This window comes from Hyla sarda, chromosome 5 (genome assembly GCF_029499605.1).
Source record: "Hyla sarda isolate aHylSar1 chromosome 5, aHylSar1.hap1, whole genome shotgun sequence".
Lineage (NCBI taxonomy): Eukaryota > Metazoa > Chordata > Amphibia > Anura > Hylidae > Hyla > Hyla sarda.
This window is the reverse complement of record NC_079193.1, coordinates 66259527-66278670: the sequence shown is the minus strand read 5'-3', so window position 1 is coordinate 66278670 and position 19144 is coordinate 66259527. Positions and strand designations below refer to the sequence as shown.

General features: G+C 43.1%; 1 protein-coding gene across 10 annotated transcripts in view; it reads right to left on the bottom strand.

The window, feature by feature from the left end:
• KMT2C (lysine methyltransferase 2C) overlaps positions 1–19144 on the bottom strand; it is a 279577-nt gene that overhangs the window by 76877 nt on the left and 183556 nt on the right. For 9 of the 10 annotated variants that reach the window (XM_056519605.1, XM_056519603.1, XM_056519611.1 and 6 more), the window contains 8 exons: positions 16376–16540; positions 16150–16259; positions 15573–15626; positions 8441–8653; positions 6729–6857; positions 5313–5432; positions 4659–4789; positions 3397–3574 (listed from right to left, as the gene is read on the bottom strand). In XM_056519605.1, the coding sequence (XP_056375580.1) occupies positions 3397–3574; positions 4659–4789; positions 5313–5432; positions 6729–6857; positions 8441–8653; positions 15573–15626; positions 16150–16259; positions 16376–16540 (1100 nt within the window). The remainder of the gene's footprint in view (positions 1–3396; positions 3575–4658; positions 4790–5312; positions 5433–6728; positions 6858–8440; positions 8654–15572; positions 15627–16149; positions 16260–16375; positions 16541–19144) is intronic. The other variant, XM_056519604.1, reaches the window with a different exon arrangement.

Sequence of the window (19144 nt, the reverse complement as noted above, 5' to 3'; positions counted from 1 at the left end):
ACCGCTGAACAACAGGGGGCAAAAGAATCCGTCGATCCAGAGATAATGGTGACTTGTCCCACCTGGCCAGTATGGCCAACTGGAGGTGGCAATAATGAAACTGGGCAAAGGGAACCGCCTCCATGGTAGACGGCCCAGTACGTCCCATTCAGAAATGAATCGGAATCAAAGAGGGGCCCAGTACTTCCAGGCCCAGTGTGTCCCATGCAAAAATGAATCAGAATCAAAGAGGGGCACCGCAGGCGAAGAACGCCCTGTTGCAGGGAGTGCCGTTTGTCCAACGGAAGACGAACACGGGCAGCTGCAGTGTCGAAAAGGAGACCCAGAAATATCAGAGACTGGGATGGGGAGAGGCGAGACTTCTCTTGGTTGATCAACCAATCAAAGGCGGATAGAGTATGTAACGTGAGACGAAGGCTCTCCAGATTTTGGGACCGGGACAGGGCTTTGATCAAAAGCTCGTCCAGGTAGAAGAGAATTGAGATGTCCAACTTCCAGGAAGGACGTGCTTTGAACGCAGGGACTTTGCGAGATTGGGAGTGGGCCTGCTTGGAAGGGACTGAAAGGGCAGAAAGGAAGTCGCCTTCTGACTGGGATCGGAGCAGCGAGGCTTGTTCTGAGGCAGCAGAGAACTCTTACCCCCTGTAGCTTCGGAAATAATTTCATCTAGACGCTTCACAAAGACCCGGAGAAGGGTAACTGTTAGAGATTTCTTTGAAGCAGCATCTGCATCTCCCAACTTCAGCCACATGGAGAAGCGAATGGCCACCAATTTACCTGAAGCAAAGGCCGTGCAACAAGCGTACTCCAAGACTGCAGAGCAGAGAAAGTCACCTACCTGAGAGAGTTGGCGAGCAATATCCACCAAGCCCTCCCAGGAAGCCCCTGACAGGATGTCCTGGCGTAGTTGAGAAGCCCAAACCGAAACCGCCTTGGCCACCCAAGTGGAAGGCAAAGATGGGAAGCAGGGACAAACCTGTCGCCTCAAAGGCAAATTTTTTTGTCTGCAGAATCCTTAAGTAATGCTGCGTCCGCTAGAGGCAGAGTAGTGGATTTGGACAGGCGAGAGACAGGAGGATCAACTGTCGGTGGCACTGTCCACTTTGACACCATATCCGGAGGGAAGGGAAACTGAGTTTGAATCTTCTTGGATCCATGAAATCGTTTGTCCGGATGCCTCCAAGCCGCATCCAACAAGGTGTCAAATTCCGCATGAGAACTGAAAGCCTTAGGAGAACGCCGAGAGCGGCAAAAAAAAACTTCCGGATCAGGATCCAAAGTTCTTGGGTCCTTTGGATGAAAAGTGTCCCTGATGGCTGACACCTATCCGTCCACCATTTCAGACACTGCAGAGTGGTCCTCATGATCCGAGGCGGATTCCGCCCAGTCATCTGCTACTTTCCCTGGAGAGTGGGAACCTGCGGAGGTAGCCTTAGACTGAGGCGTATGAGACCTGGAACGAGGAGTCGGAAACCTGGGATGAGTATCCGGAGAACGGCCCCTGGAGCAGGGGCGCTGCCGACAAGCTGGGGAAGAGGAGCGAGACCTACGGGAAGAGTGTCCATCCCGAGTACGCAACTCCGGAGAAAAGAGCCAGAGGCAATCATCATAGAGAGCTTACGAGCGCGCTGGAATAGAGGGTCAGGAGATACGGAACGAGACTTCCTGGGAGAAGTACCTAGGGAAGACCTCTCTAAGGCGGAAGCCACTGATTTGGAGACCCTAGCCAGTTCGGAAATTGTCTGGGTAAGGGAAGAAACCCACTCTGGGGGGGGGGGGGGGGGGGGGAGGAACGGACCCCCTGCATTCCAGGGAAACATCTTGAGATACCGAAACAGACGGCATGGCGCGCTTGGTGGAGCAGGCGGAACAGGTGTACTCAGTGGAACCAATGGGCAGTTTAGTTTTGCAGCCCACACAAGCATAGTAAGTGACTAGGGCCGTGGTCGCCTGTCGGGGGTGGTTCAGGTCTGGGGTCAGACATCGATGCTAGAAACAGTAGTCAGCAAGCAGGAGCAGAAAGCAGATGGTAGTGCTGGAGATGAGGAGACCAGGAGCAGCCGCAACGATATGGACGGAGCAGGCGAGAAGAGAGGAGGAGCTAGCAGTCTGTCCCAGAGGATGCCTCCGTCCCAGGATGGACCCCAGTGGTGAAGACTGACCCCCAAGCGCGCGCACCAGGGGTCATTGATTTACCTATTAGCTCGGTGCGCGCGTAAAGAACGTATTGGTGAGCAGCAGAAGTGGGCGCGAGCTTCGCCATGCGCTCCAATGTGGGCAGAGTGAAGTCCCGATGCCCGGCCACAGTAATGAACAAGCCCCCAAGCGCCAGGTGAAAAGTGAAAGTAAAAAAAGACGCTGGCCGCGCGATTGCAGCACAGCTGCAGGAGTTGTGGCCGACGTCCCTATTGGAGAAGGTGCTGCACCCGTAAGCAGTGCCGGGTAGGAAGAAGGGGAGGAGAAGGGAACTGCCCCGCAATCCTCGGAGCCCCAGCACTGCAATAAAAGATCTCTCAGACGCTCCATAAAGATAAAACTACCCCCCCCCCCGAGACCCAAGACTACAATAATGAAAAGGGTTAAAATACACACCAGCGCCCCCCCCCCCCCCCCCCCCACAGGAGACCTCCCCAGTAAGGATACTAGAAAAAGAGCGGTGGTGAGAGAGTGGAGAGGAAGGGGGAGGGATATGTACACCACCATACATACCTAAGGAGTCTTCAGCCAGCTATAGTCACCTGCATCACGTCAGGCTGAGACAGCGGGACGAGCAAGGAAAATAGGGGGACCTGGACCCAAGGTGCGACCCCAGGCGCTGGCCGTTTGTGGGAAGGGGTTATCAGTGCATACTCTATGCCCCGTGCCCCTTAGCCGCATATGGGGGTAGTGCCATGCTCCTGTACCCCCACCTAAAAACAAGAAAATAAAAAGGAGAAAATAACCTAAAACAGGCCTTAACTATAAAATAAAAAAAGACCAGGTCTGGAGAGCTCCAGACCTGTGTCTGCCTCCTACTAACACTAAGCTATCACTGATTAGCTCAGGGACAGTAGGCGGAGTATATCCTGCCAGGAGGGGCAGACTTTTATATGTATGCCTAGTGTCAGTGCCTCCTAATGGCAAGAGCATATACCCACAGTTTCTGTGTCCCCCAATGGTACCGACCGAGGAAAAAAAAAAGTGTTTATTTCACCCAACAAATAATGCTTTTTTATTTTCGCCATACATTTATTTTGGCAAATAAAAAAAATAAAATAAAAACAAAACCCTCATATGGATCTGGAGAAGGAAAATAAGAGTTATGGCTTTCAGAAAGAGGAGATAAAAATGAAAGTAAACCAAGCTTTAAAAGGCATAACTAATGTATACGTGCTCTCAGGTAATGGCTTTCCTTACCGTCTGTATTTTTGGAAGGTGTTGCTGCTGAACTGAGGAGGGGGTCTGAAGAAGGGTCCAGAAATGTTGAGTTTAGATTTGCTTTGTGCAAAATTGTAGCAGCATCCTCAGAAGAGTTCTCAATGCTAAGTTTATTTTGTCTACTGGTATCCAGAAGATTCCTCCCAAAAAAAGCCTCCTATGTTAAAAATTCAAAAAAACAAACAAAAAAAAGAAAAAACAACATTAAAAAAATTCAGGAAGGATGCTTCAAATACATAATAATATAGTGAGAAAATACATTACCCAATACATAAGTATATTCGAGAAATTCCACCATTTACAAATTGAGTGTTCTGAATATAGAGATAGTAAGCAGCTAAGAAAAGAAATCATCATCTAAATCTTGTTGCCCATAGGCCTATATGATATAGAATCTAAATAACAGAAAGTCTTGTTAAAAGGGAACCTGTCATCACTTTCACACTTCCAAATCACAAGTCATCGGGTAGTCCCAAACAGCTTTTCCTCGTCCCACCAGCCTTGACTGATAGATCTCTCCTTGTTTTGGTATAGGGAAAGATTTATCAATAAAGGATCTAAAAGGAAAGCAGAAGGCGCTCCATGTGCGGGATCAGCAGGTCAGGCCCATAGGGAAAGGGAATAGATCTATCCCACGTCGCTTACCAGAGTTGGTTGTGTGCACACACACAACAATGGAAAGCGCCTGTAAGTACTTGTGTCCTCATCCGCAGCCCTCCTCGAAGGCAATAGATAGGCAATTTGACCATATGGTAGGAGATGTCGGCGCTGGATGAAGGAACCAGGAGGAGTGCAGCATAAAATCAAGCTGGGTTTATTAGATGCAACGCGTTTCGCTGCGCATGCGCATAATAAACCCAGCTGATTTTATGCTGCACTCCTCCTGGTTCCTTCATCCAGCGCCGACATCTCCAACCATACGGTCAAATTGCCTGTCTATTATCAATAAAGGGGCAGGGAAAATGCACAGGAGACCACCCTGATGAGTAGGCAGTATTATAACAGGTTCTATTCTAAAAAACAATTAGTAGACTGTTCCGTTACAATGTGTCATTGTGTCATGTTAACGCTATGATGCCACTCATGAAAACGATGCATTAAAATCCTCATGAATGTGTTAATTGTAGCAATAAATCACATTCAGCCTCAAAAAGAATCCACAACTTTGACATATACTACTGAAACAACTTTTTTTTCCTATACACAGTTCTTACTCACAGTAATAATAATATAGCATCTACCTGTAAATATGCAGGAAAGGTTTCTTCCAGTTTGTTTTTCTTTTTACGGTAGCGTTTCTTTATTTTCTCTGTATTATCTGAGCCGATGATGCATTCATCTACAGGAGTTTCTGGCAGAGGTTCATTCCAACCTTAGAGTAAACATTTAAAATCAATATGAGACACAGGGAATGGATGGAAAGGTGAGTTTTGGAAGTAAAAAAGGAAAGGCTTGAATGGGTTTTTTGTTTATATTTGGGCTTTAAAGTATATACCCCTGTAATGAAAAAGATAAAGTTATATCTATTGTAGCATCAAAAGTTGTGATTGTGCCAGCTTTCTGCTGCAGTGTGATATGTCTGTAGCTAAAACGCCCCTAGAGGGTGGACATAGGCCTGAAGATGGACATCACATCACTTTGTCCATTTTTTAATAGAGGACCAAACCAAAATCACAACCTAATATGATGCAACTTTTCTCTGAATGCATCATACCCTAGAAATCCTGTGATTCTTATTCTCAATGATTGAATAGTATTTTCAGAGATCATATAAAACCCACTGTACTTTTATTCACAGTACAAAAACATAGGAGAAAAAGATGACTATAAAGGTAAGTGATGGCATTACTTCTGCTCAATACATAAAGGGTGCTATTTTTACATGTCTGACATACCTTCTTCTTTACCAGGCAAGAGTTCAGAAACTGAGCCAGAAGAATCCTTTCTAGATAAAGACCTCTTGGATTTTGCCTGACCTGTTCGGCTTCTTTGACGCACCATGAATCCCCCAATACCTAGGCGGATTTATAAAAAAAAAAAAAAAATCAGATATTGTATTCAAAAAGCTTTCTAGTCCACCATTCCAGGACAATGCAGAACATCAGCCACATAAGTGACAATGAATAGAGAAAGAATAAATACATTTATTTAGATGACTACTGCCCCCTCATGACAATCAGATTCATATCACAGGTGTTCAACATAGCCCTATAGCAGTAACAATAGGGGATATATACGGCATTAGAAAACCATGGCTGCTTTCTTCTACAACACCAGACACAATCCAGGGACAAGAATGGCTCTGAGGAAAGTTATCAATGTTTTCTTTAATCTTATAAATCCCCATATAGTAGGCAATCTTCATTCAATGTGGCATTGTTAACACTGATTTCTATATAAACAGTATACAGCCAAAATACAGTATTTTTCGCACTATAGGATGCAAAATCTAAAAAAATTTAAGATTTTGAACCCAATAGTGGTCTTCAACCTGCGGACCTCCAGATGTTGCAAAACTACAACTCCCAGCATGCCCGGACAGCCTTTGGCTGTCCGGGCATGCTGGGAGTTGTAGTTTTGCAACATCTGAAGGTCCGCAGATTGAAGACCACTGCAGGAGATGGTAATACTCACGTGTCCCCGCCGCTCCGGACCCGTCACCGCTGCCCTGGATGTCGCTCCATCGCTGTCGCAGTGTCCCCGTCGCTCCGGAACGTCTCTGCTGCCGGCCGGGTATCCTCGCTCTCTGTCGCCGTCATCACGTCGTTACGCACGCCGACGCACATACGCGACGACGTGATGATGAGGAAGGAGAGCGCCGGCCATACAGGGGATCCCTGAACGGAGAAGACACCGAGGAGGCAGGTAAGGTCCCTCCCGGTGTCCTGTAAGCACTAACCTGGCTATTCAGTCGGGCTGTTCGGGACCGCCGCGGTGAAATCGTGGCGGTCCCGAACAGCCCGACTGAACAGCCGGGTTAGTGTCACTTTTCCTTCAGACGCGTTGGTCAGCTTTGATCGCCGCGTCTGAAGGGTTAATACAGGGCATCATCGCGATCGGTGATGTCCTGTATTAGCCGCGGGTCCCGGCCGTTGATGGCCACAGGGACCGCCGCGATAGGGGTGTATTCGCCGTATAAGACGCACCGACTTTTTCCCCCCAGTTTTGGGGAACAAAAAGTGCGTCTTATACGGCGAAAAATACGGTACCTGCTGGGGTTACGATAAAATGTCAACAAAACATACTGTTTATGATAAATGTAAAAAATAAATAAGACAGTTTTTGTCAAAGCCACAACAATAATGCTATACCTGGTCTGTATGGCTTTCGCTTCCTTTTCTTTATTCCATCCATAATTTCAGCACCTTTAGGGTCATCATCAATAGCTTCCCGTTCTGGACTGGAGTCCGATTTTACATCACAGTCCATTAGATCACCCTCTAGAACACAAATATAAGTATGTAAAATAAGTATGTAAAGAACAACCACATCATTCTCTCTCATTGCTGGTCTTGGACATGGGGAGATACAGGAGAGAAGACAATACAGCAGAGGTTACAGGAAGTTTTGATAACGGGCTAAGAAGCTGAAATCCACATTGAGTCCTCTGTTCTTTGAATCATTTAATTCAAAGGAAGAGAGGGCTTAATGTGAATTTGAGCCTCTTAGCCCATATATGCAAGTTTGGCACAGAATGTTCTCAATGGGGAAATGAGCTGTTGCCAGACAGTTTAGAGGCCACAATACATTTAGGCACTTAGCAGGTCCAGCCAACATTTACTTAACATGCACAACCCAGCTTTATGCTAATAGAAAATTCTTGGGTTAAGAAGACAAATTTTATAGAAAGTATACTGAGCCTGATATCTGCAGCAAGACAGCGAGAAAAGTAAGTCAGACAGAAGCATCAAGCTAAACGCTTCTCCTGACTCATTCTAGTGACTGGTGAGGGTCTCTACACCTAGCCTGACCATTAAAAAAAAAGGTGGTAATATTATAGCCATATACAGTGGTCCCTCAAGTTACAATATTAATTGGTTCCAGGACGACCATTGTATGCTGAAACCATTGTATGTTGGGACCAGAACTCTATGGAAACCTGGTAATTGGTTCTAAAGGCACCAAAATGTCATCCAAAAATAGGAAAAAGTGAGGATTAAAGAAAAATAAGTAGATAACTAATACAGATAAAGCAAATCCTTACATATAAAAGTAAGAAAGATCTGCTGGGAGCTGTAAATCACGGTCTATGTCAGTGTTTCCCAAGCAGGGAGCCTCCAGCTGTTGCAAAACTACAACTCCCAGCATGCCCGGACAGCCAAAGGCTGTCCGGGCATGCAGGGAGTTGTAGTTTTGCAACAGCTGGGGGCACCCTGCTTGGGAAACACTGGTCTATGTAGAGGACATGAGCTTCTTTGGGGTCCTGTACAGTACACGCAATGTCCTAAAAAAGTTACATGGAGTCGCCCTTACCTGGTGTCTTAAGGGGCAGCAAATCCTGGTACAGGTAAAGAGTACAGAACATGTAATACCTCCCTGTACTGTAGGGGGCGCTACCAGACATCAGTCACTGCATGCACTTCAGTAATACAGGTGTTTTACCAGTAAAATGTCCATTCTGATTGGTTAGTTCTTCAGGCCATTGACACATTTCACAGATCTGGACTGTCTGTAGTATTGTATGTTGAGTCTGGTTTCAACTTACAATGGTCCAGAAAAGGCCATTGTAAGTTGAGGGATCACTGTAAATCTAATGCATGAATATTATAAATAAAAAACTGCAGCTTTATATTAAGTTTCTACTGATTTTATGTCCCTGCTATTACAGTAAAAACCAAACAAACCATGTACTAAAAAGCTAAGTAATCTGTGACTCACTGCTTGCAAATTAAACACTGCCTCACATCCTCATTTCACACTAGAAACTGATATAAAAGTAAAGGAGAGAGGCTGTCTGATGTCGAATCATAATTAATCTTCTATTTACAACAGTTTTATCTCAGTTATTGTGAAAAGACATCACCTCTACTGTCATCCATCTCGCCATCACGAGAATGCTCAGATTGTGGGTCTGGAGGTGTCTGCAGGACGGCCACACTGTTCTGGTTGATGATCTTTAATTTCAGCTTTGGTTTTGAGCGCCTTCTTCGCGGTACAGTGATTGTCAGGCTCTGTAACTGTGAGAGCCCTGATTCTGTTAAACATACTCCATCCTGTGTAAATGTTTTCAGAATATCTAAAATAAAGAAAGCATGAAGATAATGGGGTGTGTTTTAGATCGAAAGAGTGTGCCAGTGTTTAAATAAGGAACACAAAGATGATAAAATTGGATTTTCACAGCTAAATAGCACAAAGGCTGTCTGGGCATGCTGGGAGTTGTAGTTTTGCAACCTCTGTAGGGCCACAGTTTGGAGACTACTGTGCAGTGATGTCCAAACTGTAGCCATTCCAAATGTTGCAAAACTACAACTCCCAGCATGCCCAGACAGTCCCGGCATGCTGGGAGTTGTAGTTCTGTAACATCTGGCCTTACAGATGTTGCAGAACTACAACTCCCAGCATGCCTGGACAGTCTGGGCATGCTTGGAGTTGTCGTTTTGCATCATATGGAGGGCTACAGTTTGGACATCACTACACAGTGGTCTCCAAACTGTTCTCCTCCAGTTGTTGCATAACTACAACTCCAAACATGTCCTTCAGTTGTCTTGGCATGCTGGGAGCTGTAGTTTTGCAACAGCTGGAGGCACACTGGTTGGTAATTAATGAGTTAAGTAACAAACTCAGCGTGCCTCCAGCTGTTGCATAACTACAACCCCCAGCATTCACAGACAGCCAAAGGGCATGCTGGTGGTGTTAGTAGTATGCCTCCAACTGTTGCATAACTACAAGTCCCAGCATGCCCTTCAGTTGGCACTGCATGCTGAGAGTTGTAGTTATTGTCACAGTTGAAATTACACTGGTTGCGAAATACAGAGTTTGTTACCTAACTCAGTGTTTAGGAACCAGTGTGCCTCAAGCTGTTGCAAAATGACAACTCCCAGCATGTATGGTCTATCAGTGCATGCTGGGAGTTGTAGTTTGCAACAACTGGAGGTACACTGATTGCAAAACACTGAGTTAGGTAACAAACTCCGTGTTTTGCAACCAGTGTGCCTCCAGCTGTCGCATAACTACAACCCCCCAGCATGGACAGCCAAAGGGCATGCTGGGAGTTGTAGTTTTTCAACAGCTCAAAGGTTTTTTACACTAACATGCTGGTGTTTCCCCATACTTTTCATTTTCACAAAAGGAAAAGGATAAAAAGACCCTAAAAATTTGTAATACAATTTCTTCTGAGTATGGAAATACCCCATATGTGGACACCCGCAGTGCACTTGATGTCCACACATGGGGTATTTCCATACTCAGAAGAGATGGGGTTACACATTTTGGGGAGCATTTTCTCCTATTACCCTTTGTAAAAATGTACAATTTGGGAGAAAAGCAGCATTTTAGTGAAATTTTTTTTTTCTCATTTACACATCCAACTTTAACAAAAAGTAATTAAACACCTGTGGGGTGTTAAGGCTCACTGTAACCCTTGTTACGTTCCTTGAGAAGTGTAGTTTCCAAAATAGCATGCCATGTGTTTTATTTATGTATTTATTTTACTGTTCTGGCACCAGGCTTCCTAAATGTGACATGCCCCCCAAAAACCATTTCAGAAAAACTCACTCTCCAAATTCCCATTGTTGCTCCTTCCCTTCTGAGCCCTCTACTGCGCCCACTGAACACTTTACATACACACATGAGGCATTTCTCTCCTTTTACTCCTTCTAAAACTGGGTCTACAAGAACATGCGAGTGTAAAAAATGACCATTTTGAATGTTCTCTTTCACTTTGCTGCTATTCCTGTGAAACACCTAAAGGGTTAACACACTTACTGAATGTCATTTTGAATACTTTGAGAGGTGTAGTTTTTATAATGGTGGCATTTGTGGGGTATTTCTAATATGAAGACCCTTCAAATCCACTTCAAAACTGAACTGGTCCCTGAAAAATTCAGATTTTCCAATTTTTTTGAAAAATTTGAAAATTGCTGCTGAACTTTGAAGCCCTCTGGTGTCTTCCAAAAGTAAAAACATGTCAACTTTATGATGCAAACAAAGTAGATATATTGTATATGTGAATCAAAATATTATTTATTTGGTATGTCTATTTCCCTTACAAGCAGAGAGATTCAAAGTAAAAAAAAAATGCTAAATGTTCACATTTTTCATGAAATTTTGGAATTTTTCACCAAGAAATGATGCAAGTATCGACGAAAATTTACCACAATGTTAAAGTAGAATATAACACGAAAAAACATTCTCGGAATCAAATTCATAAATAAAAGTATCCCAGAGTTATTAATGCTTAAAGGGGTACTCGGCCCCTAGACATCTTATCCCCTATCCAAAGGATAGGGGATAAGATGTCAGATCGCCGCGGTCCCGCTGCTGGGGACCCCGGGGATCGCTGCTGCTGCACCCCGCTATCATTACTGCGCAGAGCGAGATCGCTCTGCACGTAATGACGGGCAATACAGGGGCCGGAGCATCGTGGCGTCACGGATCCGCCCCTCGTGACGTCACGGCCCGCCCCCGTCAATACAAGTCTATGGGAGGGGGCGTGGCGGTCGTCACGCCCACTGCCATAGACTTGCATTAAGGGGACGGACTGTGATGTCACAAGGGGCGGAGCCATGACGTCATGCTGCTCCGGCCCCTGTATCGCCCGTCATTACTTAGAGTGAAATCGCTCTGTGCAGTAATGAAAGCGGGGTGCCGCAGCGGTGATCCCCGGGGTCCCCAGCAGCGGGACCACGGCGATCTAACATCTTATCCCCTATCCTTTGGATAGGGGATACAGGGCGGAGTACCCCTTTAAAGTGACAGAGGTCAGATTTTAAAAAAAGCGCTGGTCCTTAACCCCTTAACCACGCAAGACGTATATTTACGTCCTGCGCCGGCTCCCGCGATATGAAGCGGGATCGCGCCGCGATCCTGCATCATATCGCTTCGGTCCCGAGGCTCATCAACGGCCGGGACCGGCGGCTAATACCACACATTGCCGATCGCGGCGATGTGCGGTATTAACCCTTTAGAAGCGGTGGTCAAAGCTGACCGCCGCTTCTAAAGTGAAACTGAAAGTATCCCGGCTGCTCAGTCGGGCTGTTCGGGACCGCGGCGTCCCGAACAGCTGATCGGACACCGGGAGGGCCCTTACCTGCCTCTTCGGTGTCCGATCGACGAATGACTGCTCCGTGCCTGAGATCCAGGCAGGAGCAGTAAAGCGCCGATAATGCTGATCACAGGCGTGTTAATACACGACAGTGATCAGCATAGGAGATCAGTGTGTGCAGTGTTATAGGTCCCTATGGGACCTATAACACTGCAAAAAAAATGTAAAAAAAAAGTGTTAATAAAGGTCATTTAACCCCTTCCCTAATAAAAGTTTGAATCACCCCCCTTTTCCCATAAAAAAATAAAACAGTGTAAAAAAAAAAAAATAATAAACATATGTGGTATCGCCGCGTGCGTAAATGTCCGAACTATAAAAATATATAATTAATTAAACCGCACGGTCAATGGCGTATGCGAAAAAAAATTCCAAAATCCAAAAAAGCGTATTTTGGTCACTTTTTATACCATTAAAAAAATGAATAAAAAGTGATCAAAAAGTCCGATCAAAACAAATATCATACCGATAAAAACTTCAGATCACGGCGCAAAAAAGGAGTCCTCATACCGCCCTGTATATGGAAAAATAAAAAAGTTATAGGGGTCAGAAGATGACATTTTTAAACGTATACATTTTCCTGCATTTAGTTATGATTTTTTCCAGAAGTGCGACAAAATCAAACCTATATAAGTAGGGTATCATTTTAATCGTATGGACCTACAGAATAATGATAAGGTGTAATTTTTACCGAAATATGCACTGCGTAGAAACGGAAGCCCCCAAAATTTACAAAATGGCGTTTTTTTTCCCGATTTTGTCGCACAATGATTTTTTTTTTCCGTTTCGCCGTGCATTTTTGGGTAAAATGACTAATGTCACTGCAAAGTAGAATTGGCGACGCAAAAAATAAGCCATAATATGGATTTTTAGGTGGAAAATTGAAAGGGTTATGATTTTTAAAAGGTAAGGAGGAAAAAAACTAAAGTGCAAAAACGGAAAAACCCTGAGTCCTTAAGGGGTTAAGGTGAAAATGGGCTTGGTCCTTGAGGGGTTAAGAAATCAGCTTTGTTTTTCTAATCCTGAATAACCTTTTAATGTTCATCCTCTTGCAGATGCCACCAATATCCATTATCAACTGCAGTATAGTTTAACATATTCATATGCTTCCGCTCATCTGTATGTGCAGGGGAGGCTGGTACTGCAACTTCGCTCCCTTCACTATGCTGATTGATAGGGATTGCGGAGGGTCAGATTATGTGATTATGGGATGACGATCAGTTACCATGGCAGACAGAGGCCTTTAGTAGGCAGAGCACAGAGTGAACTGATTCAAGAAATCATAGCATTGCATGTAACAGTATAAGCAATATCCTTATTGCTTATAAAAGTCCTCTAGAAGGCCTTAAAAGGGGATATCCAGGATGGAAAAATTTTGTAATATACAGTCCAGAATGCCAACATTAAAAAAATTATAATAATTGAAAACTGGACTTTTCTCCTGCCACTCCTGGACTCCACTGTGATTCTCTTCCTGCTTCTTTTTGGTCAGATTGCAGCTCAGCTAAATCCTGGCTGCAGCGACTTCCTATGGTAATGCAAGGAATTAGGTCCCAGCTTTAGGAAGAAGACCAGGAGCTCAGCTCAGCCGATTATCAACCAAGGAGGGACATCGCTGTGACCGGCTGATGAGCCGCATTGTGTTGATTTGACCAGAAACAGGATCGCAGAGTCCGGGAGCTGGATACTGAAAATATCGGAGGAGCAGAGGGAGGTAAATCCAGTTTTCTTTTTTAAAGGCAGTATGGTACAAATAAATATATATATTTAAGGCTATTACTGCCAAAACGTTGCTCTTGTTTTGGGGAATAAAGACTACCCAGTTGCTTTGAAGATCCGTGACCTGTCTGGTGCTGTGATTTTGGACTGCTTATATTTATATATACACACACACACACACACTACCTGAGTACCTGGTGTTGCCCGGTTTTTCCTTCCAAATCCCTGTTGGGGAGGAAAATCAACAAAGGAGGAAGCTTTTGACTTCATATCCCATCCCCATATCTCAATCTCATACCCCTTCCTCATCCTCATACCCCGACCACATAGCCCGACCCGCCTTTGTGAGATGAAGTGTGGCTTGCAAGCCGGACTGACGCATTCACCAGGAGATACAGAGCGGAGCTTGTGCAGTAAGGTACTGGAAGTCCCATATACTTGCATGGGAGCAACCCATCTTTTATAAAAGGATTTAGGTAAGGGTTAATTTAGCTATCATATCTTTTTATTTGACATAAGTAATATGTGTACCAGGTATTAATGAAATATCTCCAGCCGTACAGAATTTATGTGGGAACATACGTTTCCCATTATTTCCCATGATTTTCATGGGACTTTAAACAAAAACCCCGACCCTCACAAATGGGGGTAGTTAAGGGTTAAATTAACTATCCTATAATTTAAGTGGACATATAAGTAACATGTGACCAAGTATTATCAAAATATCTCAAGCCGTTTGGAAGTTATGTAGTAACATATATTTCCCATTGACTTGTATGGGACTTTTCCATTGACTTGTATAAACCCCGCCCCTGGCAAATGGGGGTGAGTAAGGGTTAAATTACCTATCCTGTGTTTGTTGTTGACATATAAGTAACGTGTGCCAAGTTTCATGTTAATATCTTTAGCCATTTGGACGTGATGCTGAAACATACACACACACTGAGTTTTATATTCAGATAGATATATATTTCTATAATGTTTTAACCCCTTGAGGACTCAGGGTTTTTCCATTTTTGCACTTTAGTTTTTTCCTCCTAACCTTTTAAAAATCATAACGCTTTCAGTTTTCCACCAATATAAGGCTTTGTTTTATGCGCTACCAATTTTACTTTGTAATAACATCAATCATTTTACAAAAAAAAAATTGGCGGCGAAATCCCCAAACATTATTTGTGTGACAAAATTGAAAAAAAATTAAAATAAATAACTTTTGGAGACTTCTGTTAAAAATGACACCTTATATTTATTCTGTAGGTCCATACAATTAAAAAGATACCCAATTTATATAGGTTTGATTTTGTTTTACTACTGTAAAATTACAACTTTTTGCATGAAAATTAGTACATTTAAAAATGTCCTCTTCTGACCCCTATAACTTTTAGATCACCGATTGCAAGCCGGGGAGGAAGGTAGGGACCCTCCACGTGTTCTCTCAGCTGATCGGGACACTGTGGTTTTACCGCAGTGATCCCTATCCGCCCGACTGAGCTGCCTGGAAGCATTTAAAGTTGATCGCTGTGTCTAAGGGGTTAATACCAGACATCACCGCAATCGGAACATCCTTAAGATGTTAAAAAAATATATAAAAATTTTAAAAGAAATATAAGAATTTAAATCAAATTCTATTTCCCATTTTTAAAATAAATATATTAATAATGGTGATAAAAATAATAGTAATAATAAACAACACTTTTGGTATTTCCATGAGCATATTGCCTGATCTATTAAAAAATTATGTTATTCATACTTTAAATGATAACTCCGGGATGTATTCTAAGAATAGGTGATAAGTGTTAGATCGCTGGGGGTCCGACCGCTGGGGCCCCCTGCGATCTCCTGAACGGCGCCCCGGCTCCCTACATGAAACGAGCATTTTCTACCACAGCACGAAGCTGCGGCCGACTCGCCCCTCCATGCAGTTCTATGTGAAAGCCAGAGATTGGCGAAAGCAGCGCTCCGGCTCTCCCGTAGAGCTTCAAGGAGGGGGCCGAAAATGCTTGTTTCATGAAGGGAGCTGGGACGCAATTCGGGAGATCACAGGGGGCCCCAGAGTCGGACCCCCTGCGATCTAACACTAAGGATAGGGTATAAGTGGTTACAGCCTGGAGTTTTCCTTTAAGGTTTAGGGTGTAAAGATGATCATGAAAAACAGGACAGAAAAAGGAACAATTACCTGGCTCTCTAGTCTTAGGAACAATCTGAGCATCAATTGGCGGTTCACACACTTCTGACAGAAAAGAAAGAAAAAACACCAAATAAACAAATTGATTTAAAACATTTGAAGGAGCTTTTCTAACAAACAATATTTATCACCTATTCATAGGATAGGTCCAAAATGTATTATTTCTAGGGGTCTAACCACTGGGCAACCTGCCAATACTGAAAATGATAGTCCCTGAATGAAGCGGTAATAGGTCTGTGTGACGCCTGTTCCATTTACAGCCTATAGTACTGTCAGACCACTGTTAATGGGCAAACCCTTTAAAGGTGTTATCCCATAAAGATAAATAAATCCAAACATATGCTTTATCTGAAATGAAAGATATTTCCAAGGTATAAGGGAGAGAGAAGCATTCAGCCGTGTGCTTCTTCCAGCTTGTTCTTACAATCAGTGGGGGTCTGAAGACCCAGACCATTACTGATCAAAACTTTTGACATGACTGTAACATGTCAAATGTTTTGTGAAATTCTAAGATCAACTTTGTCTCTGTACACATTGGTATCAAAAGCATCTACAATGTCAATCATACCTGGAGCTGGTATTACAAATGGCTTACACATTGCACAATCAAATCCACCGTCTGCTGCATGCTCAACTTCTGTTTCAGTATTCAGGTTCTGACAGGTACCATGTGACCACCTTTAAAAAAAAAAATAATAATAATTATATATATTTGTTGTCAACAATGATAAGGAAGAGAAACAATAAATCTGCTAACACAAATTCCATTCTTCATAGTACAAAATGTTACTTACCTATCACACTGCCTGCATTGAATGATAAGCTCATCCTCTATGTAGTTTTGACCACACACAGGGCAGGTAGACAGACTTGCGCATGGTGCACACTGGGTGTAGTTATTCTGCCACTCACACCGCAACCCTGGAGTGATTGCTTTGCAGTTGTTACACGAAACACACCTATATGGGAAAACAGTAATTATTAAAGTTGCATTCCCATTTTCCAAAGTAATGGCATATTGTTATGATATGCCATAATTTCTAAAACTAAATAGACTGCAGTGCCCAATTTTTTTTTCTTTTAAACACACAATGGTGCTACCTGCCCACCATTTACGTAGGCATGTCCATGTACCCGCATAGCCCATATCCCCAGCTTTCTTCAAGACTACCATAAAAATTTTTAAGGTTTCTATAATTAAACAAATAAATAAATAATAAATTGTATGCAGTATTGTTCCTCTCCCCCCCTAGTGGTAGCTGCATCAGTCAAGATTTTATAATTTAAAGGAATCTAGGGATGTAACAGAAAAGAAGGGTGTATAATATATATATATATATATATATATATATATATATATATATATATATATATATCTATATATATATATATATATATATATATATCTATATAGATAGATAGATATAGATAGATACAGTAGTTAGGATTAGCCATATCAGTCCAGTGATGCAAAAAGCAAAATCATCGGTAGTTGCAGTATCTTGTAATACCTTTTTTATTGGACTAACAAGATTTTGTAGAGACAAGATCTTTTCATGAAGAAAAATAAGAAACTGTGCAAACTCTCCCAAAATTTCTACAAGCACCTAACAGAGAGCAATATTAGGATCACTACAAACAATAGAAGGACTGAAACAACCAATGGTCTCACAACTACGCCTGACATCAATACAGACAACTCTGGAATTATAAATATTTCAGATTATGAACTTTCCAAGCCTGAGAGATCTGTTCTCTCTAAAGGACTCTCATTCTGTCCAAGCACCAAACTAGATGACGTTAAACTATACTCAGACTTGGAAGAATTCTTTAGAAGACTATGACTTAAAGAATTATTTCATGACAAAGGGGACACAACCACTACCACCTTGGATTACAACATCAAGAAAAAGAATTCCCACTTCACCCCAGCACCAGGACGTAACAGCAAACTGGACAGCTACATTGCAAGCTTCAGACTAAGAACAGCATCCTTAGTCACTAAACACCACCATAAAACCTACTACAACCTCTCAGTATTGGAAAGAGAGGACATCAAAAACGTAAGAAATAATCAAGCCATCACAATCAAACCAGCAGACAAGGGAGGAGCAGTAGTGATCATGAACACCCAGGAATACATCAAAGAGGGAAACCGCCAATTGTCAGACACTACATACTACAAGAAACTGACAGAAGACCCCACCAAAGAATTCACCATGGAACTAAGAAAATGTATTTAATCCTTCCCAAAGGACTCACAAAAAGGATTAGAGACACTTATACCTACCGATCCCAAAACAGGAACATTCTACATGCTCCCAAAAATCCACAAATCTGGAAACCCTGGCAGACCAATAATAACAGGTATAGACACACTAACTGAACAGATATCTGGTTTGGTAGAAAACACACTAAAACCCTTTGTTACATGCACCAGCAGCTTCTTACAGGACAACACTGACTTTCTTAACAAACTGAGTCAGATTACGAACTTGCCTGCCAACTCCATATTGGTAACAATGGATGTAGAATCTCTGTATAGTAACATCCCACACAGAGATGGAATTGAGGCCTGCTCACTGTTCCTCTCCTCCCAGACCCACAACCAGAAATACAGCCCTCAGATCATCACCAAACTTATAGAATTCATTCTCACACACAACTACTTCAGCTTCAACAGTGAAATATACCTACAGACGATGGGAACTGCTATGGGGACCATGATGGCACCACAATATGCCAATCTGTTCATGGCTGACCTTGAAGAGCGATTCCTGAGTACCCAAATTCACAAACCCTACAGATACTACAGATACATTGGACTGAAGGAGAAGATAAACTCAAACAATTTCATGATGCCTTTAACACATTTAATCCATCCAAACTCAAAATGGACTTCTCTACAGAAAGTGTAAATTTTCTGGACACCAATGTAATTATAAACAAGGACACAATACAGACATCTGTATACAGAAAGCCCACAGACCGATCCAGCTATCTACACAATTCAAGTTCCCATCTGTCCCACACCAAGAAAGGCATCATATACAGCCAAGCCACCAGGTACCACAGCATCTGCTCCAACCCTGATGACAGAGACATACATCTACAAACGCAAGCTGAGAAATTAAACAAAAAGGTTACAAACCAAGGACCATCCATAAGAAAATCCACTCTGCTCTTCAAACACCACGTGAACACCTGCTGCAATACAGAGAGAAACAAACCTCATCACGCATACCACTGGTAACCACATACAATCCCACCCTTGAGGAAATACACAAAATCATCAAGGATCTGCAGCCAATACTAGCAGAAGATGAGGTGTTAAAGCAAATCTTTCCTGAACCACCCATCTTGGCCTTCAGACAACCACCCAACTTAAAACAAAAGCTGTTCAACAGGAAACTACCCACAGAAACATCAGATACAGATAATGGGACCAAACCCTGCGCCAAACCGCGCTGTAAACTCTGTCAACACATCTGCACAAATTCTGAGGCCTCCCACAACAACAAGACATACAACATCAAGGGACAATACTCCTGCACCACAGAGAA